At 44.9% G+C, this 27,195-nt stretch overlaps 1 protein-coding gene across 1 annotated transcript in view; it reads right to left on the reverse strand.

The window, feature by feature from the left end:
• LOC126413181 (furin-like protease 1, isoforms 1/1-X/2) overlaps nt 1-27,195 on the reverse strand; it is a 232,847-nt gene that overhangs the window by 19,005 nt on the left and 186,647 nt on the right. The window contains exons 9-10 of the mRNA XM_050083077.1: nt 25,052-25,133; nt 1,912-2,122 (exon numbers count right to left, since the gene is read on the reverse strand). Of these exons, the coding sequence (XP_049939034.1) occupies nt 1,912-2,122; nt 25,052-25,133 (293 nt within the window). The remainder of the gene's footprint in view (nt 1-1,911; nt 2,123-25,051; nt 25,134-27,195) is intronic.

Consider the following 27,195-nt stretch of genomic DNA (forward strand, 5'->3'; position numbering starts at 1 on the left):
TAAAGCGGTTCCACTGTCAAACTAGTCCACACTACACTGTAAGCCGTTTATGTACAGTATTTATTTTACAGACAGCGAATTTATGCGTAACACTAAATCATTTAGATGGTAATTTCGAAAGCGTGTCTGCACTAACACTACCTAAAGTCGATATCATACTTTAATTAAGGTGGCCTAAAACAGTAGCAATTTTTCATGGTACTCTGGTAAACTACAGTTTTTGTATGTAACGTTCGGCACTCTGTAAGATAACAACTTCTCATTGCCATCTATGTACATGACAGATTCTGAAGATGACCAAAAGCTACAACGTAAAACTGTAAATTTTGAACAATAAAAAAGCGATCAAGACGAAGTTTCACATTCTCTAGTGCAATGATGACAGTGTATTCATAATCATTTTATATGAATCGTTGTCTTTTATTAGTACTACACATCTTAAATCAGCAGCGTTACTTAATTAGTTCTGAAGTTTTCTAACAATACTTTTTAGAAAAACTGAATTGAAATTTATGGTTTGCTGACATGATCATTCAGTGCAGGAAGTTATCTATAAATCTGTGCTTTAGTCTTCGTGTGAAAACCAATTTATTTACCAAGATAACCTAACATTATTACTGCCTTACTAGTTTCAGCAATATGTATCGGCATAGTCAGATCCATAAAACTGGGCAGTGGTAGTTTCATCATATAATGCGTGAACCACTCTGTTACATTAGAACTATAAAATATGCATAAGGACGTCAAGATTACGCCACGAAGGGGCAGGATGTGGCATCCATCTGTCTTGTTCGTGCCATTTGTATCCCAAGTTGTACATCGATTTTGACAGCACATCTGGCAAGGCATTGTAATTGCTTCACTTCCTTATGGATATTGTATAGTCCCAACGTGTCAGACACGTTTAAGCACTGTACGATGTAACTACAACTGTCCCATTTTATGGATCTGACGATGGCAATACATATTGCCGAAATAGTCCAGTAACTGCGTTTACATATTCTAATTTTAATACTCTGACACCCTTGCTATAGTCATCACATTTTATGTACACTTAGCTTATATATTTATTTAATAAGAATATGTCATATCATAAAGTGCTTCCACTGTCATACTAGTCCATACTACACTGTAAGCCGTTTATGTACAGTATTTATTTTACAGACAGCGAATTTATGCCTAACACTAAATCATTTAGATGGTAATTTCGAAAGCTTGTCTGCACTAACACTACCTAAAGTCCATATCACACTACTTAAGGTGGCCTAAAACAGTAGAAATTTTCCATGGTATTCTGGTATACTACAGTTTTGTATGTAACATTTGGCGCTCTGTAAGATAACTTCTCATTTCTATCTTTGTACATGACAGATTCTGAAGATGGCCTGTAACTACAACTGTCCCTTTTTATGGATCTGACGATGGCAATACGTATTGCCGATCTAGTCCAGTAACTGTGTTGATAAAGAGAACTTGACAAATAAATTCGCAAGAAGACTACAGTGTTGACTGAAATTTCTTGGAAGTTATGTTAAGACAACGAGTAGATAAACTATCAACATACGAAATCATTTTATACATTTTATTTTTATTATTATTAAATCCTAGACAGCTGCGCCACGTTAAAAGTGTATGTGACAGGAAGTTCTGTTTGTAGTAAAAGGAGGGGAGGGGGGAGGGGGTTTCGGGTGCAAGAAATTCCATGCCCCCCCCCCCCCTGGACCAACCCTTGTTCCCCCATGGGAGTAGTGCAGTTGAATCACCCCATTTAGACAGCAGGGCTGAAGTCTAAGCGCGTGCGCCATGTTTGTAAACTTTGTTGGAGGTGCAACGCTTGCGTCGCGTCGTGTTAGTAGGCAGAGCCAGCCCGCGCCGCCGCCGCCGCCGCCGCAGCCACCTGCTGCTACCCACCCAGGAAGCGTCCCTCGTTGTGGATCTCGAGCGTCCACCGGCCGAAGGGCTGCTCGCCCCACGTGTGGACTGACATGAAGGGCCAGTCCTGGAAGCCGGCCCTCGACACGTCCTGCGGCCGGCGCGCCAGCAGCGTCGCCCTCGTGCCGGCCGGTGACGTCAGGTGGATCGTGAGGTCGCCCCGCCGCGAAGACACCAGGCTGATCTTGGCCTGCAACAGCGCCACGTCTGCACTCACATCCCAGCTCCTCTGGCGAACGAAATACGAGGCTCCCGCCTTTAGAGGATGCGTGCAGGGGCGGCCGAAATTACTCACCCCCGACAACCTGAACCCCAGCGATATTGTCCGGCGACACATCCGACCACACGAGCATTTTCTGTCATTTGTGTTATTGAAAGGTGATAATCGTGAGTTTAAGAACAACAAATACGAAAGCTGAATTCAAATGTCTCGTGTAGGAACATTTAAAAATCAGAAGAAGTATGGCGACGTTAGAGTCAGTCACAGAACACGTTGGTAATATTACAGGCTACTGCTGGATAATACACAGAACAGTTTGGTAATATTGAGGGGGGTAGGACGTCAAACGGGCCGACTTGGAGCACGAGAGGCACCACAGGACATTTTAATTCCCATTGTCTATACTTCTACAAATAAATTCATAAAACTTTGTCAGGATGACCAGCAAGGATTCAGAATTCACACTCATAGCAGTGGAAGTTCGAAAACATAACGAAATAACTTTCTTTACATTTGAAATTTCATCATTTTTTCACTTACTGATGGAAGCATTTGTTGCTATAGGTGTACTTTTCTTCATAAGTAAGAGAGATTCTTCGATGAATTTTTCACAGCATACAAACCATACTTAAGGTGTATGAAACTCTAGAATTTTTCACATCTATTAAAAACTGTGGTAAAAATTGAGGTAATTAACTATAAAATTTGTGTTTTTTCTAAACATGAGGTTTAAAATACAAAGCTCATTCATTTTTTCATAATTTAAATAATTTATAGAGTTTCATACGCCTGTAAGTATGGTTTGTATGCTGTGCAAAATTCATCTCTTTCTTACGAAGAAACGTGTACGTATAGCAACAAACGCAGCCAATAGAAGTGAAAAAATGATGAAATTTCACAAGTAAAAAAAATTATTTTGTTATGTTTTCGAACTTCCACTGAAATGAGTGTGAATCCTGAATCCTTCCTGGTGATGCTCACAAAGTTTTATGACTTTATTTGTAAAAGTATAGACACTGAAAATTAAAATGTCCTGTGATGCCTCTCCTGCTCCAAGTCGGCCCGTTTGACGTCCTACCCCTCTTAAGACTACTGCTGGATAATACGGAGCGTATCAAATAGAATCCTCCCATTTGGCAAGTCTATATTTCTGAAACTAATAAACATATACAACGAATTTCGTTTTTTGATCAACAGAAAACTGAAAACACATGGCTGTTCAACATGCTCCTCTTGAGATGCACGACATATGACAATGCGGTATTCAAATTGTTCCCACGCTGCAGGGAGCATATATTGAGTTACAGGTTCCACAGCTGCTGTTATTCGCTGTCTCAGTTCATTCACTGTTCTTGGTAACGGAGGCACGTATACAGAACCTTTTATAAACCCCTAAAGAAATAATCACAAAAATGGCTTTGAGCAAATAAAATGGTTCAAATGGCTCTGAGCACTATGGGCTTAAGTTCTAAGGTCATCAGTCCCGTAGAACTTAGAACTACTTAAACCTAACTAACCTAAGGACATCACATACATCCACGCCCGAGGCAGGATTCGAGCCTGCGATCGTAGCGGTTGCGCGGTTCCAGACTGAAGCGACTAGAACCGCTCTGCCACACTGGCCGGCGAATAATAATTTAAAGGCAGGACTGGTGACCTTGGAGGCCAATAATGTAATTAGAAGGAAGGTCAGCGTCGGCCGTAATATTGATGGTTTATTGACAGCAAAAACGATTTTCAATCACACAGTGATCATGCAAGATTTCGCAACTGTCTTCTTAATGCTCTTCCTCCCACGCAGTTTTATTCCGTCGCAAGGGATGCCAAATGCAAGATCCCCTCGCTTTTAAACTGATACTGTTATTACTCAGCTTAGCGGCGAGTCCGTAGAGGGTGGTATATGTGACGTACACTACAACTGGTCAGCATTACCACCCGGAGTTTGCGAGTGTAAGTCGGACCTTCCTTGATCCGCCTTGGTGGGTGGTGTCGAGGGATTTCCTCCTACCTGTGCGCAGTGCAGCTCTCGTAAATGTCGTTCCGTGCAGATTCTTCATTGGCGCATTGGATGTCTCTGTCGGTGGAAGCTAATTATCTGAAATTGCTGTCGATCAACTTTGAGGTATCTATTTACTCGAAATTAACATTCAGAATGCCGTAATATCGCTTTTATTCCTATTAGATTAATAATGAAACACTCATGTCACAAACTACTCGTAACCGAGAGCATGGCTACCATCGAACAAGACAGGAAGAGCTCTTAACGCCGACTGCCGACTTTGGCGCGCAGTCCGTATCTCTTACTAGTTTCGTCACACTTCGTGGATTTCCGATCAAGTTCGTAATTACAAAGATATGCATTTGTTAATGAACGGGTGTGAATTTTAACGAGTTTTAAACATCCAGAGGCTCCTCCTAGTATTCAGGTTATCATAAATGACTTTAATTATTAAATATAAATAAAATCGGTGACTTTGGCGCCAAGATGGCGGTACTTCCTGTCTTATTTCCCAGGCTGACGCTTGCTGCTACGGTCCAGCGCCGAGCCCCACCCCACTACCAGCGACAGATGGTCGCCAAGTCACCTAGCCAGCCAGCGTGGGAAATGCTCTCCGACTTATGGTCGGCTACGGACTATAGCACTTCCTATCGTGAATGCATCAATAAGAGACAATAATTTATTAAAACTGGTAAAAATGTCTTCCTCACGTAAGAGGCACCTTACAATCATCTTCACTGCTGTAGGGTACAAAGTATACTCATAGGCACTGGTCTCAAGTTATTACAGAAACCAAAGCTATGAAACGACCACAATAACTCAGTAATGTAAGTCTGAATCATTTGGTCCAGTGCAAACCCATCCATAGTTCAATAATCCTTTGATTTAAAAATTCCCACACTTCCACATGCCAGTGTGGTCGTGCCCCGTCCAGTTGGTAACTCAAGTCGTTCGAATCAGTCTCCAACAATGGTAAAAGAAAGTCCTCAAGCACTTCGAGTTCTGTAACAGTGTTCTCGGCTAAGAAAAGTGGACCATACACCTTTTCCTGTGAGATTGCACATAATACATTAAATTTTGGAGAGTCCCTGTCAAGCTGTACAGCTTCATGTGGTTGTTCCCTACACCATATTCTCACATTATGACGGTTCGCCTTTCCGTTTAAATGGAATGTCGCGTCGTCACTACACACTAAGCGTCGACGAAAACTGTCATCCTCCATCTTGCCAAGAACGAAATTACAGAACTCCACACGTTTCTGTTTGTCACCTTCACGAAGAGCTTGCAGTAGCTGAATTTTGTATGGTTTCACGTGTAAATGTGGACGTAATGCACGCCAGACGGACAGTGGGGGCATGTTGAGCTGCCGAGCTGCACGGCGAACGGATTTCTGCAGACTCCTTGTGAAACAATGGCGCATGCGTTCCACGTCTGTGTGAGACACTTGGGGACGGCACGGCGATTTCCCTTTACACAAACAACCAGTTTCTCGGCAGTGCTCATACCATCGTCTAATGCTCTGTGCTGTAGGAGAATCCACATCACAACTACCTCAAAAGTCACATTGAACAGTTATTACTGTCCCGCATTGCGCAAAACGTAGAACACAAAACACTTTCTGTTGTCCAGCACTATTTTTACTAGAAGTGACGTGGGCGCACACTGCTGCTACCTAGCGAGAACCATGTAAAACTCGACAATTTCCTCTTTCCAACAGTACGTTGTTCACGCACATATCTCAAATATCCTAACAGTTATGATGATTTTCAGTCGGTTGGTACTTTTTGATACACCGCGTATTTGTGGGAGTACCTTTCTGTGTCAGAAATGTTCAGACAGGTTATGAAATTGACGAAAAAAGCTAGCGCCAGTGAGCCGCCTTCTCCTGCTTTTGCGTTCCACAAGAGAAAAAGTTACCAAGAAAAAGAGGAATGGAGTTTTGTGGATGATTTCCTTTTTGTAAATAAACTAACTGTTCCCTAAACCTTAACTCGTATACTGATGCTGGACACATATATTTTTACTAATTTCAACAGAATGTCGAAGCACGATTTTGAAGAAAAATTCTGATTCACACAGACGTTTGACGTAGTTATTTTGCACCTCTGGTCTATCCGCCTCTTGGTTGCAGAAGTTCGTAACGCTTTGGCAGAAGGGCTGAAGAAAGTCAGTAATTTTCGTCGAAAAATGAGAATAAAAATTTACGTTAGTAATTTTTATCGTGGTTCAGAGTACACTGAAATAACTATAAATTTCAAAAATCTGATACATTTATTGCCCGAGAACTGGGCGTTGCAAAATAGGCTGATGTGCTCAAAGACAGAAATTAAGAAACCGAACGAGTGTGAACAAGACTTGTGCTCTGAGGATTCCAACCAAACTTAATTTTGTATAAAGACAGTTCATCAACAGGCTTTGTAAGTGATTTTGCGAGTTTCGAAATATCGGACCTAAACTGTCATACCTCTCCATTACATTGGCTTAGAGGCCGCCCCCGGTAGCTGAATGGACTCTAACTCAGTTACGTTCGACTTGTCTTACCAGCAACTCAAGTGGCTACGGCAAAGACGGTTTATCGGGTCCTGCAACGTGGACGACCCGATAACGTCGTGGAGAGGAAGCACCCGAGCGTCATTTGGCGAGTAGTGTGGGGGACAATTCACCACGTAGCACTGCACACTGACGTCAACGGCAAGCAGGTGAGCAGATCAAGGCTACATGCGATCCATATGGTAGACCCACCCACGTGCACTAGCTGTGGCGTTCAAGACAACGATGAACACCGTCTTAGCTGTGGCGAGTCTACGGCAATGTGGCACCCAGTGAAGCAAATGTCAGCATACTTCCTTCGAGTGACGCCAAATCATATTGACCCCAAGACTATCTTATTCCCGAGTGAGACGTATTACCCACGCGCGAAAACTAATGCCATGACGTGGCTTTGTGGATATGCAGTGCATTATTTGTTTCGAGACGGCACTAAGGACACTTTAGACTTTTGGAACTATTTGCAGGAACGACACTGCAAGATCCTCTGTAACCCCAAGTATCGACAATATTTCTCCAATTACACTCCTGGAAATGGAAAAAAGAACACATTGACACCGGTGTGTCAGACCCACCATACTTGCTCCGGACACTGCGAGAGGGCTGTACAAGCAATGATCACACGCACGGCACAGCGGACACACCAGGAACCGCGGTGTTGGCCGTCGAATGGCGCTAGCTGCGCAGCATTTGTGCACCGCCGCCGTCAGTGTCAGCCAGTTTGCCGTGGCATACGGAGCTCCATCGCAGTCTTTAACACTGGTAGCATGCCGCGACAGCGTGGACGTGAACCGTATGTGCAGTTGACGGACTTTGAGCGAGGGCGTATAGTGGGCATGCGGGAGGCCGGCTGGACGTACCGCCGAATTGCTCAACACGTGGGGCGTGAGGTCTCCACAGTACATCGATGTTGTCGCCAGTGGTCGGCGGAAGGCGCACGTGCCCGTCGACCTGGGACCGGACCGCAGCGACGCACGGATGCACGCCAAGACCGTAGGATCCTACGCAGTGCCGTAGGGGACTGCACCGCCACTTCCCAGCAAATTTGGGACACTGTTGCACCTGGAGTATCGGCGCGGACCATTCGCAACCGTCTCCATGAAGCTGGGCTACGGTCCCGCACACCGTTAGGCCGTCTTCCGCTCACGCCCCAACATCGTGCAGCCCGCCTCCAGTGGTGTCGCGACAGGCGTGAATGGAGGGACGAATGGAGACGTGTCGTCTTCAGCGATGAGAGTCGCTTCTGCCTTGGTGCCAATGATGGTCGTATGCGTGTTTGGCGCCGTGCAGGTGAGCGCCACAATCAGGGCTGCATACGACCGAGGCACACAGGGCCAACACCCGGCATCATGGTGTGGGGAGCGATCTCCTACACTGGCCGTACACCACTGGTGATCGTCGAGGGGACACTGAATAGTGCACGGTACATCCAAACCGTCATCGAACCCATCGTTCTGCCATTCCTAGACCGGCAAGGGAACTTGCTGTTCCAACAGGACAATGCACGTCCGCATGTATCCCGTGCCACCCAACGTGCTCTAGAAGGTGTACGTCAACTACCCTGGCCAGCAAGATCTCCGGATCTGTCCCCCATTGAGTATGTTTGGGATTGGATGAAGCGTCGTCTCACGCGGTCTGCACGTCCAGCACGAACGCTGATCCAACTGAGGCGCCAGGTGGAAATGGCATGGCAAGCCGTTCCACAGGACTACATCCAGCATCTCTACGATCGTCTCCATGGGAGAATAGCAGCGTGCATTGCTGCGAAAGGTGGATATACACTGTACTAGTGCCGACATTGTGCATGCTCTGTTGCCTGTGTCTATGTGCCTGTGGTTCTGTCAGTGTGATCATGTGATGTATCTGACCCCAGGAATGTGTCAATAAAGTTTCCCCTTCCTGGGACAATGAATTCACGGTGTTCTTATTTCAATTTCCAGGAGTGTATTTGTAGAGTGCATTTCACGACCCTACCCTCCACGTAGCTGGAACATCACGGGTAAGAGAAGCTAAAATTACAAGGCGATGACAGAACACTGCATGGTACAACATGGGATCTACCTTGGTCATTGCGAGAAGTCATACCTGGAAGATACATCAGATGGAGAGTGTCGTCGTGTCCCCTCGCAATCTATAGCAGTATTTGCCCCATTTCCTCTTTTTGTCCCCGATGCGGTCTTCGCAGTTTCCCATCCGGTGCAAGATGTAGCACAGGTTAATGGTGGTATGAATTCCACCCTTCGGTTTTGTTTCATGGCTTCCTTAGCCCCATACTTTGCTCTATTTCTTAATGTCCTTTGCTGCAACTATAAGCGTGTTTTTAGTTATTTGCGTCCCCAACTCGACGCAACGGGTGTACTTACTAGTTTCAGTTACTTACTATTAAAAAATAAATAAAAAAATTAAAAATAAATAAATAAAATAACAAAAAAATCCACACTAATACACCCATTGCATCCCTTGTACCACATCCCTAGGATGGGAGGTAGGAGACATCGTGGCCAGGCCTCGGGTTGCGACCCCTGCCCACCTTGCCTCCGCCACCCCAAGGAAAGGTCAGCGCGAGGGATTGTCAATCGTCTGGGCCCGGGTTCGATTCCCGGCTGGTTCAGGGAATTTTCTCCTCTCAGGGACTGGGTGTTGTGCTGTCCTCATCATCATCCTATCATTCTCATCGACTGCAGGCCGCCGGAGTGGCGTCAAATTGAAAGACCGGCACCCGGCGAACGGCCAGCCCAATGTGGGATTGCCACACGATTAAAATTAAAAAAATAAAATTGACTTAGAATCTGTAATTTTCTTTCGCAACCAAGAGAGCATAGATCTTAATACTTCACATAAATTTAAAGTCGATATCTCTACCCGTTCCTGAGATAAATAATTATTAACCGATAGATGGATGGACGGACAGACAGACAGACAGACAGACAGATAACTAGGTGATCCCATAAGATTCCCGTTTTTACCGACTGTGATACGGAACCTTAAAAAGGACATGTAGTAAGCTGCTAATCATGGATATGGAGATACACGTAATGAACGTAACAGAAACTTTAAACGTTTCGGAACAAATCTAGAATACAATTGTGGCTCACTGCTGCAGATCTTCTAATACGATAGCCGGCCGGAGTGGCCGTGCGGTTCTAGGCGCTACAGTCTGGAACCGAGCGACGGCTACGGTAGCAGGTCCGAATCCTGCCTCGGGCATGGATGTGTGTGATGTCCTTAAGTTAGTTAGGTTTAATTAGTTCTAAGTTCTAGGTGACTGATGACCTCATAAGTTAAGTCGCATAGTGCTCAGAGCCATTTGAACCATTTTCTAATACGATAACAGCAAGAATATTATTTTTCATCAAACTGCCTTTGTTCGTAGAAGGAACTCAATTATCAAATACATTGTTACTTCATTTGGATACTTCTACGTCCCAGTACACAACAATCATATACAGGCTGTTAACAAAAGGTACGGCAAAACTTTCAGGAAACATTCCTCACACACAGAGAAAGAAAATATGTTAATTGGACATGTGTTCGGAAACGCTTACTTTCCACGTTAGAGCTCATTTTATTGCTTCTCTTCAAATCACATTAATCATGGAATATTAACACACAGCAACAGAATGTACCAGCGTGACTTCAAACACTTTGTTACAGGAAATGTTCAAAATGTCCTCCGTTAGCGAGGATACATGCATCCACCCTCCGTCGCATGGAATCCCTGATGCACTGATGCAGCCCTGGAGAATGGCGTATTCTATCACAGCCGTCCACAATACGAGCATACATTTGGTACCGGGGTTGCGTAGACAAGAGTTTTCAAATGCCCCCATAAATGATAGTCAAGAGGGTTGAGGTCAGGAGAGCGTGGAGGCCATGGAATTGGTCTGCCTCTACCAATCCATCAGTCACCGAATCTGTTGCTGAGAAGCGTACGAACACTTCGACTGAAATGTGCAGGAGCTCCATCGTGCATGAACCACATGTTGTGTCGTACTTGTAAAGGCACATGTTCTAGCAGCACAGGTAGAGTATCCCGTAAATCATGATAATGTGCTCCATTGAGCGTAGGTGGAAGAACATGGAGCCCAATCCAGACATCACCTGCCTGCCCAAACGCTCACAGAAAATCTGTGTTGATGACGTGATTGCACAATTGCGTGCGGATTCTCGTCAGCCCACACATGTTGATTGTGAAAATTTACAATTTCATCACGTTGGAATGAAGCCTCATCCGTAAAGAGAACATTTGCACTGAAATGAGGATTGACACATTGTGGGATGAACTATTCGTAGAAGTATACTCGTGGAGGCCAATCAGCTGCTGATAGTGCCTGCACACGCTGTACATGGTACGGAAACAACTGGTTCTCCCGTAACACTCTCCATACAGTGACGTGGTCAACGTTACCTTGTACAGCAGCAACTTCTCTGACGCTAACATTAGGGTTATCGAGGAATTGCCTCGTCCATTGCAGGTGTCCTCGTAGTTCTAGGTCTTCCCCAGTCGCGAGTCATAGGCTGGAATATTCCGTGCTCCTTAAGACGCCGATCAATTGCTTCGAACGTCTTCCTGTCGGGACACCTTCGTTCTGGAAATCTGTCTCGATACAAACGTACCGCGCCACGGCTATTGCCCCGTGCTAATCCATACATCAAATGGGCATCTGCCAACTCTGCATTTGTGAACATTGCACTGACTGCAAAACCACGTTAGTGATGAACACTAACCTGTTGATGCTACGTACTGATGTGCTTGATGCTAGTACTGTCGCATGTCAACACAAGCACCGAAGTCAACATTACCTTCCTTCAATTGGGCCAACTGGCGGTGAATCGAGGAAGTACAGTACATACTGACGAAACTAAAATGAGCTCTAACATGTCCACATAACATCTTTTCTTTATTTGTGTGTGAGGAATGTTTCCTGAAAGTTTGGCCATACCTTTTTGTAACACCCTTTATAGGGTCTACAGGTGCCGCTGCCAAGTTACGAACTGAAGCGCAGTAGTACTGCCTCCCCAGTTCACATCACGTGACCCGGCGCTCTCGACGTGAGAAAGACGAAACAAGGCTGAGAGCGGGATGCGGGCACATAACAACAAGGACAGATGTAGGCGTGGCGCAGTCAAACGAAGTACCCTCCACAACACCAGCGAAACGAAAGGCCATACTTCGACAACTACCAGCAACAGCTCGCTGAGTCGGCAATACCACCGGGCCATCCCGCAGCATTCTGTGTACTGCAGCCACACTGCAGGAATTTTGGAGGCCAAAACTACTGCGGCCACACATTGCTGTAAGATGCAGCTCATGGAAACGAACCTTGAGAAACGGCAGACTACAAAGAAATCCCTCCACTCTTATAACTGCCGTCTGGTTTCTGTACAAATTGTAAATAGCCTTTTGCTCCCTGTATTTTACCCCTGCCACCTTCAGAATTTGAAAGAGAGTATTCCAGTCAACATTGTCGAAAGCTTTCTCTAAGTCTACAAATGCTAGAAACGTAGGTTTGCCTTTCCTTAAGCCGTAGGGTCAGTATTGCCTCACGTGTTCCAATATTTCTACGGAATCCAAACTGATCTTCCCCAAGGTCGGCTTCTACTAGTTTTTCCAATCGTCTGTAAAGAATTCGCGTTAGTATTTTGCAGCCGTGACTTATTAAACTGATAGTTCGGTAATTTTCACATCTGTCAACACCCGCTTTCTTTGGGATTGGGATTATTATAGTCTTCTTGAAGTCTGAGGGTATTTCGCCTGTCTCATACATCTTGCTCACCAGATGGTAGAGTTTTGTCAGGACTGGCTCTCCCAAGGCTGTCAGTAGTTCTAATGGAATGTTGTCTACTCCGGGGGCCTTGTTTCGACTTAGGTCTTTCAGTGCTCTGTCGAACTCTTCACGCAGGGAAGCAGTGGTTGGGAAAGGAGTGAGACAAGGTTGTAGCCTCTCCCCGATGCTATTCAATCTGTATATTGAGCAAGCAGTAAAGGAAACAAGAGAAAAGTTCGGAGTAGGTATTAAAATCCATGGAGAAGAAATCAAAACTTTGAGGTTCGCCGACGACATTGTAATTCTGTCAGACACAGCAAAGGAATTAGAACAGCAGTTGAACGGAATGGATGGTGTCTTGAAGGGAGGATATAAGATGAACATCAACAAAAGGAAAACGAGGATAATGGAATGCGGTCGAATTAAGTCGGGTGATGCTGAGGGAATTAGATTAGGAAATGAGACACTTAAAGTAGTAAAGGAGTTTTGCTATTTGGGGAGCAAAATAACTGATGATGGTCGAAGTAGAGAGGATATAAAATGTAGACTGGGAATGGCAAGGAAAGCGTTTCTGAAGAAGAGAAATTTGTTAACATCGAGTATTGTTTTAAGTGTTAGGAAGTCGTTTCTGAAAGTATTTGTATGGAGTGTAGCCATGTATGGAAGTGAAACATGGACGATAAATAGTTTAGACAAGAAGAGAATAGAAGCTTTCGAAATGTGGTGCTACAGAAGAATGCTGAAGATTAGATGGGTAAATCACATAACTAATGAGGAGGTGTTGAATAGGATTGGGGAGAAGAGAAGTTTGTGGCACAACTTGACTAGAAGAAGGGATCGGTTGATAGGACGTGTTCTGAGGCATCAAGGGATCACCAATTTAGTATTGGAGTGCAGCGTGGAGGGTAAAAATTGTAGATGGAGACCAAGAGATGAATACACCAAGCTTGAGAAGGATGTAGGTTGCAATAGGTACCGGGAGATGAAGAAGCTTGCACAGGATAGAGTAGCATGGAGAGCTGCATCAAACCAGTCTCAGGACTGAAGACCACAACAACAACAACAACGCAAAAATCAGAGACGTCAGCAGTAAGTATGGCCGCGTATTCTCACAGAGCTGCAGAAGAGTCTTTTTAGTATTTCGAAGTAAAAAATATGTAAATGAGAAGCTGCTACAGAAGAAGTAAGGAAAGTGAGAGTTCATAGTCTCAACTGACACATTCAGGAACTGTGTGGGAGAAGTAGGAGAACGGCTGGATGATCCAATGGATATGCAAACTACGTGCCTACTGAATGGGAATAACCTTGATGTATGGTGACGCTTTGCGGAGAAGGACAGAGAGAGAGGAAAGTTTATCTCTCCACAGATATCTGTGGGTTGGTTTAACAGCACACAAAAGATTTTACTCGGGAAATATCAGATGAGTAAAAATTGGGTATGACATGCATTTGATTAGACCTGCAGTCAATAATAGTGAGACGGAACTGAGCAGGTGTGATCGACCAACCATACAGAAATTTCGCATCGAGCAGTAATATTGTAGAATTCAACAATTCTGTGTATCGTGCGGTTAGAAGTAATTTCATGAAAAGGGACAGCTTCGATAAAACGAGATGGTGCACGAATTTCTGAATGCGTTACAGCTTAGTTAGCTGCTGGAAAAGGTATTATCGATGAAATTCTACTCGAGCGACCGCATGAAAGAAAGATAGTACCGGGATATTTGTCGGGGGCTGCCATAAGAATTGTTTTCCGTGCTGCACATTGCTTATCTTCATCTACATACATACTCCGCAAACCATCGTGCGGTTTTTGGGGGACGGTATCCTGCACTACTAGTATTGGTTTCCTTTCCTGTTCCATTCGCAAATAGAGCGAGGGAATCAGCCCTAATTTATAGTATCTTATCTTCGTGATCCTTACGCTTCTTGTACAAGGTCTACTTCACTTTCTAAAATTCTCCCAATAAAGCGAAGTTGACCATTGGCCTCCCCTACCACAATCCTTACATGCTCGTTCCATTTCATATCGCTTTTCAACGTTACGCCCAGATATTAAACGTCGTAACTGTGTCAAGCAGGACATTACTAATACTGTATCCGAAGCCACCTGGGTTAGCCGCGCTGTCTTGGGCGCCTTGCCACGGTTCGCGCGGCTCCCCCCATCGGAGGTTCGAGTCCTCCGTCGGGCATGGGCGTGTGTGTTGTCCTCAGCGTAAGGTAGTTTAAGTAGATTAAATAGTGTGATGACCTCAGCAGGTTGGTCCCTTTGTTTTTCCTACCCATTCGCACGAACTTATATATCTCTACATTTAGAGCTAGCTGCCACTCATCACATCAACTAGAAATTTTGTCGAGCTCGTCTTGTATCTTCCTACAGTTACTCAACTCCGACACCTTACCGTACACCATCGCTTCATCACCAAAACCGCAGATCGCTGCCCACCCTGTCCGCCAAATGATTTTGTGTGTATAGAGAATAATAGCGGACCTATCACACTTTCTTGGGAAACTTCTGACGATACCCTTTGTCTCTGATGAACACTCGCCGTCGAGGGCATCATACGGGGTTCTATTACTTCTTCGAGCCACTCACTTATCTGGAAACTTATTCCGCATTCTCGTACCTTCGCTAACAGTCTGAAGTGCAGTACATTAACAATGCTTCTCGGAAATATAATTTCCACAGTTTTGCAGTACATAATGTGTGAAAAGGGCAAGCTGAGTTTCAAACGAACGACGCTTTCTAAAACCGTGCCGCTTCATGGACGTAAGCTCCTAGATCTCTAAGAAATTTATTATATTTCTAGAATTCTGCAGATAACCGGTGTTAAGGATATTTGGTCTCTAATTTTGTGAGTACTTTCTTTTACCATTCTTAATACACGAATCATCCGCGCTTTTCTCCAGTCTATTGGAACTTTCAGCTGGGCTTGAGTTTCGTGGTAAATGCAAGCTAACTAACCGGCCAATGCCGCAGAGTACTACTTATAAAACTGAATTGGGGCTTTTTGGAAATTAGTGGTAGGTTCCTAAGGGACCAAACTGCTGAGGTCATCGGTCCCTAGGCTTACACACTACTTAATCTAAGTGGTTAAAATCCTTCTGGGTATTATTCCGCGTCATTGCTAAAAAGTAACAACAATAATAAACTAAAACCGACGTTTCGGCCGAATTGCAACGGCCTTCCTCAGGGCACGACTGGTTTTGCATGGGGATAGATGCTTCTATTTATTACATACTATTGGTGTCTGATGTCATTGTTGTAAACCTTTTAATTGACCCTCTAATATGATTGGCTAGTCATGACGTAAGGGAAAATGGAAGGTAAAAGGCTATTCGTGGGTGTCCATGTCGTCAACGATTGGTAGCTGTCCGCCAATCAGCGTTCGGCTTCTGGACGGCAAGTTCTCCTTCCTCCTGGTGTGCGCGGAAGTGGACTGACAGTTGCTCTACAGCTGTTTGTGCAGATACGCCCGTGTCCCGTGTAGCTTCTGCCCCGCGACCGCTCGCGGCCCGTTGGACTGGGATGGCCGGCAGCCAGGACGCCGGGAGTTTGTAGCCATCTTCTCTGTTGATGTTGTCAGGCTGCTTAATAATTTCAATGGCCTCCCGTACCCAGAAGAATTTTAAACACTATGACACCGGCCGTGGAAGCCTACGTTCTTATACTTAATCTAACTTAAACTAACTTACCACACACACACACACACACACACACACACACACACACACACACACCTATGCCCGAAGAAGGTCTCGAACCTCCGACGGGGGGAGCCCCACGGACCGTGACAAGACGCCCTAGATCGCGCGGCTACCCGCGCGGCGAATTGGGATTCCATCCGGACCTGGCGACTTATTTGTTATCAACTCTTCCAGTTGTGTCACTACGCCAGGGATCCTTATTACTCTGTCGTTCATAAGGGACTCTGTGTGATGGTCAAACGACTGTACATTTGCACGATTCTCCTAAGCGAACGTTTTATTAAAAGCGAAATGTGAAACAACGTGATCGGTCTAAAGAGAGTAGGACGTTCAGCGTATGTTTTGGAGGTGCGCTGTTGTCGAGACTATAGAAAGTGACGCGTCGGTGGAGTGGGAACGGCCCCTGCCCTCGTATCCCGGCTCGCGGCGCATTGCGACAACTTCCACTGGCATCTCGGCTACCGTAGCAGCCGTGGCGCCGATAGCAGGCCACGCCGCTACTGCTGCCGCTGTTGGACGGCGTGGGGGAGCTGGCGGTCGGTCGTCGCAGTCTCAGGAGCGCTGCAGGGGCCGCCGGCAGACCGCGAAGTCGATGCCAGCTCACCCGCTCGATTAACTCTGGAGCGTCGCTCCATTTAAATTCTTGGCCGAGGCGCGTCCGGCGTCCGTTAACGGCGGAGAACGCCTCCGCGCGCCGGCGCCTGCGACCTCCAGGGGGACACAACGGGGCAGTAGAGCAGAGCGCAGTGAAGCAGAATAGAGCGGAATAGAACGGAGCAGAATTCAGGAATTCTTGCCGCAACGGCGCGGACCGTCCCAATACTCCGCCGCTCGCCACCTCCTCTTTGCTACCACCCCCAGAATACTCGCTCGGGAATCTAGCCCATTCTCGCATTGTTGGCTGTACCGACCACCACTACCCCCGTTGCGACCTTTTCCAAGTGACTGGCCACGAACGAGGAGCTAATGCAAACACACTCAAATAACCACCTCCATCTGCCGTCTGGTAAGATCGTGCTCAGGTTAATCGTTAGAAGAACGTATTTGACAATAAACTACAACTTATAAATATATATTATGTATTAATACACTACTAGCCATTAAAATTGTTACACCAAGAAGAAATGCAGACGATAAACGGGTATTCACTGGACAAATATATTATACTAGAACTGACAGGTGATTACATTTTCACGCAATTTCGGTGCATAGATCCAGAGAAATCAGTACCCACAACAACCACCTCTGGCCGTAATAATGACCTTGATACGCCTGAGCTTTGAGTCAAACGGAGCTTGGATGGCGTGTACAGGTACAGCTGCCCATGCAGCTTCAACACGATACCACAGTTCATCAAGAGTAGTGACTGGCGTATTGTGACGAGCCACTTGCTCGGCCACCATTGACCAGACGCTTTCAATTGGTGAGAGATCTGGAGAATGTGCTGGTCAGGGCAGCAGTCGAACATTTTCTGTACCCTGAAAGGCCCGTACAAGACCTGCAACATGCAGTTTTGCATTATCCTGCTGAAATGTAGGGTTTCGCTGGGATCGAATTAAGGGTAGAGCCACGGGTCGAAAACATCTGAAATGTAACGTCCACTGTCCAAAGTGCCGTCAATGCGAATAAGAGGTGACCGAGACGTGTAACCAATGGCACCCCATACCATCATGCCGAGTGATACGCCAGTATGGCGATGACGAATACACGCTTCCTATGTGCGTTCACCGCGATGGCGCCAAACACGAATGCGACCATCATGATGCTGTAAACAGAAGCTGGATTTATCCGAAAAAAGGACGTTTTGCCATTCGTGCACAAAGGTTCGTTGTTGAGTACACCATCGCAGCGCTCCTATTTGTGATGCAGCGTCAAGGGTAACCGCAGCCATGGTCTCCGAGCTGATAGTCCATGCTGCTGCAAACGTCGTCTAACTGTTCGTGGAGATGGTTGTTGTCTTTGTCTTGCAAACGTTGACTCAGGGATCGAGACGTTGCTGCACGATCCGTTACATTCACGCGGATAAGATGCCTGTCATCTTGACTGCTAGTGATACGAGGCCGTTGGAATCCAGCACGGCGTTCCGTATTAACCTCCTGAACCCACCGATTCCAAATTCTGCTAACAGTCATTGAATCTCGACCAAAGCCAGCAGCAATGTCACGATACGATAAACCTCAATCGCGATAGGCTACAATCAGACGTTTATCAAAGTCGGAAACGTGATGGTACGCATTTCTCCTCCTTACACGATGCACCACAACAACGTTTCACCAGGCAACGCCGGTCAACTACTGTTTGTGTATGACAAATCGGTTGTAAACTTTCCTCATATCAGCACGTAGTAAGTGTCGCCATCGGCGCCAACCTTGTGTGAATGCTCTGAAAAGCTAATCATTTGCATATCACAGCATCTTCTTCCTGTTGGTGAAATTTCGCGTCTGTAGCACGTCATCTTCGTGGTGTAGCAATTTTAATGACCAGAAGTGTATATCCACTGCTGTTTAATTACCCCCTAGAAAAATTAGTAAGAGGAGCACGAAGATATGTACTGGAGTCCGACTAGGAACAAGAAACGAAGGCATCAAACACAGTTGTCTACCCTTTGCCGATAATATGGTTAGTTGGTTGGTTGATCTTGGGGAGGCCACCACGTAGCGAGGTCAGCCGTGCCCTCTCGTAGGAACCATTCTGGCATTTGCCTGAAGCGATTTAGGGAAATCACTGAAAACCTAAACCAGGAGGGCCGAACGCGTGTTTTAACTATCATCCTCCTGAATGCGGGTCCACTGTGCCAGCCACTGCGCCACCTCACTCGGTAATGATTGGTCCTACTGGCCTATACCTAGAAAGACACCAAAGAACAGCTCCTCGAACTACAAAAAGAAGCTTTAGAAATAGGTCTCAAAATCTCCTATGAAAAAACCGATGTGTTGGCAAATTTAAGAAACCCATCAAAGCATTCTAAATTTTGGAGAACAAAAAACTGACATCGTGAAAGAATACAATTGTCTTGGAGAAAGGATCAGTTGGAATGCTCTCTTGAGAAAGGCAATGAAATATGGAAGAGATAAAGTTACACTGGCCTTACAACTCACTAAAAACACGTACGATGGAAATTACCTGTCATGGAACCCAAAAATGAGATTTGGAAACGCAGTAATCAAACCGGAAGCCCTGTATTCAGCCGAAACATCGTCTATTACCAACCATGGCCAAGTTGAAAGGCTGGAGATCAAAGACAGGAAAATGTCAAGAAAAATCCTTGACCAGGTTCTTCAACAGCAAACTAATTAACATCAAAAATGAAACGCTTTACCAAACAACGGAGAAACATTCAAACGCCACGAGGAAAAGAAGAATAAACGCAAACAGGGTAGCTAAACAAATTTGACTACTTCCGCAAAAAAAATTGGCGTAAGTAAACGGAGAAAGACTAAAGAGAACTCCAGATCACGGGAAACATGTTCATGGATAAAACTGAAGAAAATAAAAAAGCCAGGTCAAAATGAAAGCCTAACGAACAATCCAAATCTCTGAAAAAGGAAGGAAAGCAAGATCATAGAGACTGAAACAATACTAGGCTAACAGAAAGGCACGGAACATTAAAAACTGAGTGATTTTACGTACCCCAAAGTATGGTGAAACGAAAGACCAAACGTTTGCAATAGAATTAGCATCAGGCGTCTGTGAGTCCCAATCCAGTACTCCTTTTTGCCATTCGCTGCAAAGCCTGCTGCTCTGCTTCGGATCATTCTCCTCCTGCAGTATCCAGTCTTGATCTTTCTGGATGAACCAACGTTTGGCAGTCGGCATCAAACATCCTTCATATGGTTCAAGTGGGTCTAAGCACTATGGGACCTAACATGTGAGCTCATCAGTCCCCTAGACTTAGAACTACTTAATCCTAACTAACCTAAGGACATCACACATATCCATGCCCCAGGCAGGATTCGAACCTGCGACCATAGCAGCAGCGCGTCTAGAACCGCTCGGCCACAGCGGCCGGCAAGTGAATCACCCTGTATGCAGGTGCTCAGAAGCAGTCTGGAAAAATGCGAAGTGTGGTGCACGGAAGGTTATGCTGAGATATAACTGTTAAAAAAAATCGATACCGTGCACCGTTTCCGAGTTAATTAGCACTGAGGTTAGACAACGAGGCCTTTGCGCCCGCAAATTCAAACTGCCCGCCAAAGACGTCGTCGCCAAATATATACTTCGTTTCGTTTACTAAAACACCACAAAGGAGCGATACAAAACTGGTAATGGGACGGTAGCCATGATCGCACCTGAGTCAAAGGTCGGGCAGTCCCGTGCATTATGAGAAAAACTGACACGAATTGTATCTGACGGGTCACTTAAATTTATCCACGCAACGGCCTAATTCACTAACTTCAATCCTAATTAACTCGGAAACGGCGCAATTTATAGATTTTTTTTATTTTTTACTCACTTTTTGAACAATTATTTCTCAGCACCAACTACCGCGAAATAACTTTAGAAGCTTTTCAGCCTATCTCTGACCATCCTAAATATTGGGTGTCCGTCATAAGAACTGTCAAGCGCATTTTGTCTGGTGTTTCGGCCAATATTTTCAATTTCGTTTTTTCTGTGTTTAGCTGGAGTCAATCCAAACTAATACTGCTCGTCTTCTTTCATGCGACGCTCGGTAACGACGGAAAGAGTCGGTTTATTTTCCGTTACAAACAAAACGATTTTTAAAGCGGAAATTTACATGCCCATTCGATAGAGTGGCTCCATATTCGGTTTAGCGACATGTATTAACTGGAACAGTAAAACAAAAAAACAAAAAACAAAAAAAAATAACCAATCCATCAGCAGCCGCGTCTGAGCACCGCCGCTACATGGCAGAAGCCAATAGGATAAGCCAGGGCAGTGCTGTCGCACCTGCGGTAGTGGTTTTCTTCCTGTGCTGCTGTCTCATTTAATACGTCTAGATAAAACGAAAATTGCTCCGGACTAATTTGGGTCCGCTCTATTGAATGGCCACATAAAATTCCACTTTAAAAATCATTTGTTCGGAATGGAAAACGAACCGACGCTTTTCGTCGACAGTGGTCGCTGAATGAAAGGCGTGATGAGCAGCGTTTCTTTGGGCAGTTTCCAGATAAACATCGCAAAAACCAAATTGGAAATATCTGGCTAAACACCACAGAAAATGCGCTTGACGACTTTTGGTAGGGACAGCCTGTATATACTTGTGTCTGTTTTTTCTTTCTTTCTTTTCCTTGTATTGCAAGGAGAATAGAGAAATTAGCCGCCGAGATCGTAGAAAGCAACGTGTACGGTATCAGTCCACGGACGGCCGCAGTGGCACGTAATACGCCCTTCAAACCGCGATGTACAAACACGTGTTGCTTGTTCGGTACGACGGAGCAAAGGGAGCAAAACAGCAACCGCACAGCGTCCATTGTGTACTGAAACAAACCTTCACTGTGAAATGAAATTGTGCATCGGTCTGTGAATTGAATAATGGAATCTCACAGAGTTACTGCAAATCTAATCGGAGGGCGAGGCAACTTTATGTGGATTACATCGACTCTGATTGCTTCCTGTGTCTGTGGAAGTACTGTGGCAGAAAAACTCGCCGTTGATTGCTGCCACGATTGAGCGCGGTTCCTGGTGAACTGAAAACTTCATCGTACCTGGTCCGACAGAAAAACATGGAAATCAATCCGCGACATCATCGGGGGATGCTGTTCAGCCATGCAAGAATCGCACCAAACATTTGATTTGATTCCACTCACCCTCACAATTTTCTTACATTCTTTTTATAATTTACTTCTTGCTTTAAAATTGAACTGAATGGAAATTTATGCCAATTTTGGCCCGCACAATGGAAGGGAAGAAGGAGCACAGCATGATCCGGTGGAGCGGAACTGATAGCCGGAAAACGTAAACGCTCCCGCAAAGTTGAGTGTACTCTGTGCGTTTGCCGCCTCAGCGAGTTTGCGAACTGCGCAGGTTTTTCCGTTAGCCAGCCACAGTCCTGGAACGCTAGTAAACCAGCGAGTCTCATTTTAACCAGCAGTTTCTATCACTGATCGTAACAGCTAACTGATCAGCTACGACAACAGTAGTACTCTCAGTATACCATGAAACATATTATCAATGACAGATTCAGAGTAATGTAATAATTACTTTTTACAAGATTACACCTTTCCAGAAGGTATGACAATACATCTCCGGCTATTCCACATCCCATTCGAAACGATTCTTCGGATCAATAACAGAAGCCGGCCGTTGTGACCGAGCGGTTCTAGGCGCTTCAGTCCGGAACCGCGCTGCTGCTAAGATCGCAGGTTCGAATCCTGCCTCGGGCATGGATGCGTGTCATGTTCTTATGTTAGTTAGGTTTAATTAGTTCTAAGGGACTGATGACCTCAGATGTTAAGTCCAATAGTGCTCAGAGCCATTTGAACCAACTGACAGAAGGGCGCTATCCTCAGACCATTCGTTGTGTGTATCCTGCGGCCATTCGCTGTTCCTTTCCTTTTATGCGACAAAAAGCTCGTCCTCTCACAAGGGTTGACTTGCTATGAGATTAGAGCGACACACTAACTCTAGTAGCACTGCTTCGCACTACGTGCACAGGAAACCAGTTTAGTACGTCTGGTCTTGCTCGTAACATATGTAATAGACCTAGTCCGACGGTACCTCCAGACATTTCTACAGAGATGGCAGCTGTTTGTCTTGAGAAGTAGCACAAAGTCGTTCAGTAAACCGTCTGCACTACCTGATACAGGATACATCGACAGAATTTCTATTTGGTGAGATGAATGGCAGCTTACTCCAAACACAGAAAAATGTAAGGTAATGCCGATGTTTCGGAAAAACAATCTTGCAACGTTAGAATACAGTATTAGTAACGCGCTTTTTGACACAGTGACGACCACTAAATATCTAGGTGCAAAGTTGCAAAGGGACTTGAAATGGCACGAATACGAATGGATGAATTCGGTTTATTGGGACAATTTTAGGATAGAATAGCTCACCTACAAAGTAAATCGCGTGCTCTACAATTTGTGCGACGCATTCTGGAGTACTGCTTGAATATTTGGGATCCTCACCAGGTGGGATTAAGTAATTCAGACTCATGCTGCTGTATCTGTTATTGGTAGGTTCGTTGGACACGTGAGTGTTCCAAAGATACTTCGTGAACTCAAATGATAATACCGGGAGTGGAAGACGACGTTCTTTTAGCGAAATACTATTGAGAAAATTATCAGAACAGGTATTTGTAACTACCTACAGAAATATTCTGCTGCAGCCAATGTACATTTCGCGTTACGGACCGCGAGGAGAAGAGAAGAAAAATAAGGTCTCGGGCGGAGGTATGTAGACCGACTTTTCTCCCGCGCTCCATTTGCTAGTGGAATAGGCAGGAAAATGACTGGTAGTGGCGTATGGTACCCTCCGCCATATACCATACGTTGGTTACTGAGTATAGATGTAGATGTACACGTAACCGCATCGAAACTGTTCCACACCGCTCTGATCACATGGGTATTTTACTTGTTTACCACATATTTCATTAGTGCAAGGATTGTCTTCAGTAATACAGACAAGCACCTCTAAGCACTTGTAATGGTGTCTACTAGCCCATTACACTACCAGAATGAAAAATGCTCCTATCACAGGACACAAAAGTGACGATGTCCTGGACAGAGTGAAGGATTTAAAAGAAGGGAACTAGCTTTTCGACTTGAGCGGTGACTTCAAAGACATTCAAATCAAAATATAATTACATATTGGCGTTTTCTTACTTGTTAATGTTGGTATCAGTGTCAAGTAAAGTAACATGATGCATGATGTCTTCTCCCCAGGAAGCAATCCAGCCCAATCCAGCTGCAAACCCGAGAGTCTTTCACAAATTCGGAGACGAATTTGTTGCCCCCTTAAGATTGCACTGGCATCATAAAACAATGTGTTGAAACCTAGCCTGTTGATTTTCGTGAGCCGGCCGTTGTGGCCGAGCGGTTCTAGGCGCTTCAGTCCGGAACCGCGCTGCTGCTACGGTCGCAGGTTCGAATCCTCCCTCGGGCATGGATGTGGGTGCTGTCCGTAGGTTAGTTACGTTTACGTAATTCTAAGTTCTAGGGGACTGATGACCTCAGATGTTAAGCCCCATAGTGCTCAGAGCCATTTAGTTCTAAGTTCTACGGGACTGATGACCTCAGAAGTCCCACAGTGCTCAGAGCCATTTGAACCATTTTGGTTTTCGTGATGGGTGGCGGAAATCATCACATTTAACGTTTTCGTTTGTTTATAACCTTCTGGCCCTGACCTGAGTGGTCAATGATTCTCTGAATGTTTGCTACCTACCCTCCCGCAACTAGTAACTGCGATATTGTGTCAGACGCGATACGGTAATCATTCACAAAAATAGCACCAGCGACCTAAAATCACATTTCATTTCAACGGCTACTTTACATTGGACGTATTGTACTTCGTTTTAGTTTGAAATGTGTTCGTTTGCCTCGTTAATTTGTGGCAAATTTTAAATTTGTATTTCCGGCGTTTTGTCACTAGTACACCTTCATTGAAACCTCCACTGCTCATTCGTTATTAGCACTAGGCACTATTCGTCAATTAATACCTTTACTGGTGCCGTAGCCGACAATCAACGACGCATTTTGCGTTTGGCTAAAAGCCAATGGTCGAAGGTTTTCGACACCACCATAAGGCTAGCCGAAGTTCGTTGCCACTCGATTGTATAATGAATCTGAATTCCTAACACTGCTTTACTTGTCACTTGTCACGTGCCGTCTTGAATTTGGAACCTGCTGTAGATGATCAATTTCATCCTCCTTAGTGCTAAATGATAGAATGCGTTACAGAGGCTTAAGCACTTACCTGCACGTGCTCGAGGTAGTTGACGCCGGCGCATTCCTTCACATACAGCTCCAGGGTGACTTGGCTCTTAGCGGGGATCAGTCTGAAACACACAAACGCGTTGCATAAGGTGCCTTGAGTCAGTTTGAAATTAGGAGATACGATGGATCCTGAAATACTGTTTTTCGATATCTTAGACACAGAAGAACATGTGCGAACGGTGCTAAGGTTTCAGTTCGGTCGTTGTGAGAGCTAATACGTTGACCCGTAAGTGAACAAATTCTTTCGTCCTGACCTTTCACTGCTAATGGGAGATAATGACAGCCCACAAACCTTTTTGAACACCATGAACTCGTACTCTAATTTTAAATATTAATATATTCATTCCTCGTAACAGCCATCTAATCGCACAGAACGTAGGTCACGTAGATAACAGTTGTTCGTAGTTAGTCTAATTAAGCAAATACTGGTATCAAGACATAACTAACGGACAAATAGCACCCGTGCGGTACAAGAAGGCTAACTGTCGACTTTACAGTATTCATTCACAGCACTTTCAAGCAGAACCAGACCACACCATGTTAATAACACTTATTTGTGCATACAGCCTGTTTTCTGACCCAATCTTTTCTCTGTGAATGCATACATCAGCTCATTTCGCATCCCTGGTGGTACTGCTGTGTCAATCAGTGGAACACAGTGATTGACTGATTGACTGAGTGAATGAAATGAATGACTGGCGCAGAGTTCTGCAATGTTGTTGACGGAATGCTATCAAATGAACTGGAATATTTCCGTTTTATGAATATCAAAAAAGTATATTTTCTCTGCAGTTATGCCAAACATCTTTTGCAGATTCAGATTCTCTATATAGCAACAGGTTGATAAACGATGGATGTGCTGTGAGAAGGTATAGACAGAAATTTGGTCTGGTGAGAACTGAAATGTTCAGACATAAGTGTCAGAGACAAACAAGATCGAATGTAAGAATTAAGCAGGCGGCAGAGTGAGCAGTGGACACGACAGTATGTCGGCCACCACTTAGCCCCCACTACTAGACGCAAGATGGCGTAATCTGATTGAAAAGACAAAGTATCAAATGTAGACCTTAGAAGCACTTCATCAATGTTATGTGCGAAATTCACATCTGCATGAAGTCTTGTTCCTAACCTATTCCAAACCAAAGATAATACCTCACACTACCCACTTTTCTGTTTGTTGGTCAGTTACTGATTTCACAACTAATTTCTGACAGCCATGGACGAGGGTGTCTTTTGTGTATAATTTACAACAGGCTGTGATGAGTGGAACCGCAGAATCTTTAACGATTTCTGTTGGGAAAAATGATGGGAAATAGTGCACAGTCTGATATCGGCAGTTCTATGTCAACCTTACCCTGCCCACTTCCTAAAGAAACTTCAGTGATAAAGACAGTTTTCACAAAATACGATATTCAGACATATCGGGTAATCAAGGGGAAGAAGTGTTTTTTTTTTAGTAAATACGAAACACAGCAACACAGCAAAAGAGTGAGCGGGAAAGCACATGTATAAGACATCCTTTTTGGTCAACAGAATACAGCTGAAGAGGCTTTTTTTCTTTTTTCAATGTGCAGTGTTGATGGGTGATCCTGTACATTGCCGTTCTTTAAGCAGTTACTGCCTGCCATGAGTCATTCTACTCAGATTTTATTAAGCAATGAAATTCTGAATGAGCGCTATCAAGTTTATACGGCATGGCCATTGCGGATTTATTGCGTAGTTAGGGTTGCTAGGCAACCCCACTCGTTGAAGTCCCTGGTATTAGATACAACGACGACGGCGATACACAGAGAGAGGACGGGGGGACGAACAAGAGAGCAAGAGAGAGAGAGAGAGAGAGAGAGAGAGATAGAGACGGCTGTAATGACCTAGATAAAAAATTACTACATTATGGCTAGTCATGTCTCTCTCGCGTGGAATTTAGGAGAGAGACACCAGTTTTTGATAGGATATCATGAACCCAAAGTGTTAGCTTTCCATCTGCGTTTTTAAAGCAGCACAAAAACAATTACCATTAGAAAGGGAAGTACAAGCGCAATTAGAACGGCAGCTGTTAGGATGCAAGTAAATAATAAGTAAAGCAAACACACAGTGGGTGCCCAGTCTAGTGACTAAAGAGATATA

Source organism: Schistocerca serialis, chromosome 7 (assembly GCF_023864345.2).
Source record: "Schistocerca serialis cubense isolate TAMUIC-IGC-003099 chromosome 7, iqSchSeri2.2, whole genome shotgun sequence".
NCBI lineage: Eukaryota > Metazoa > Arthropoda > Insecta > Orthoptera > Acrididae > Schistocerca > Schistocerca serialis.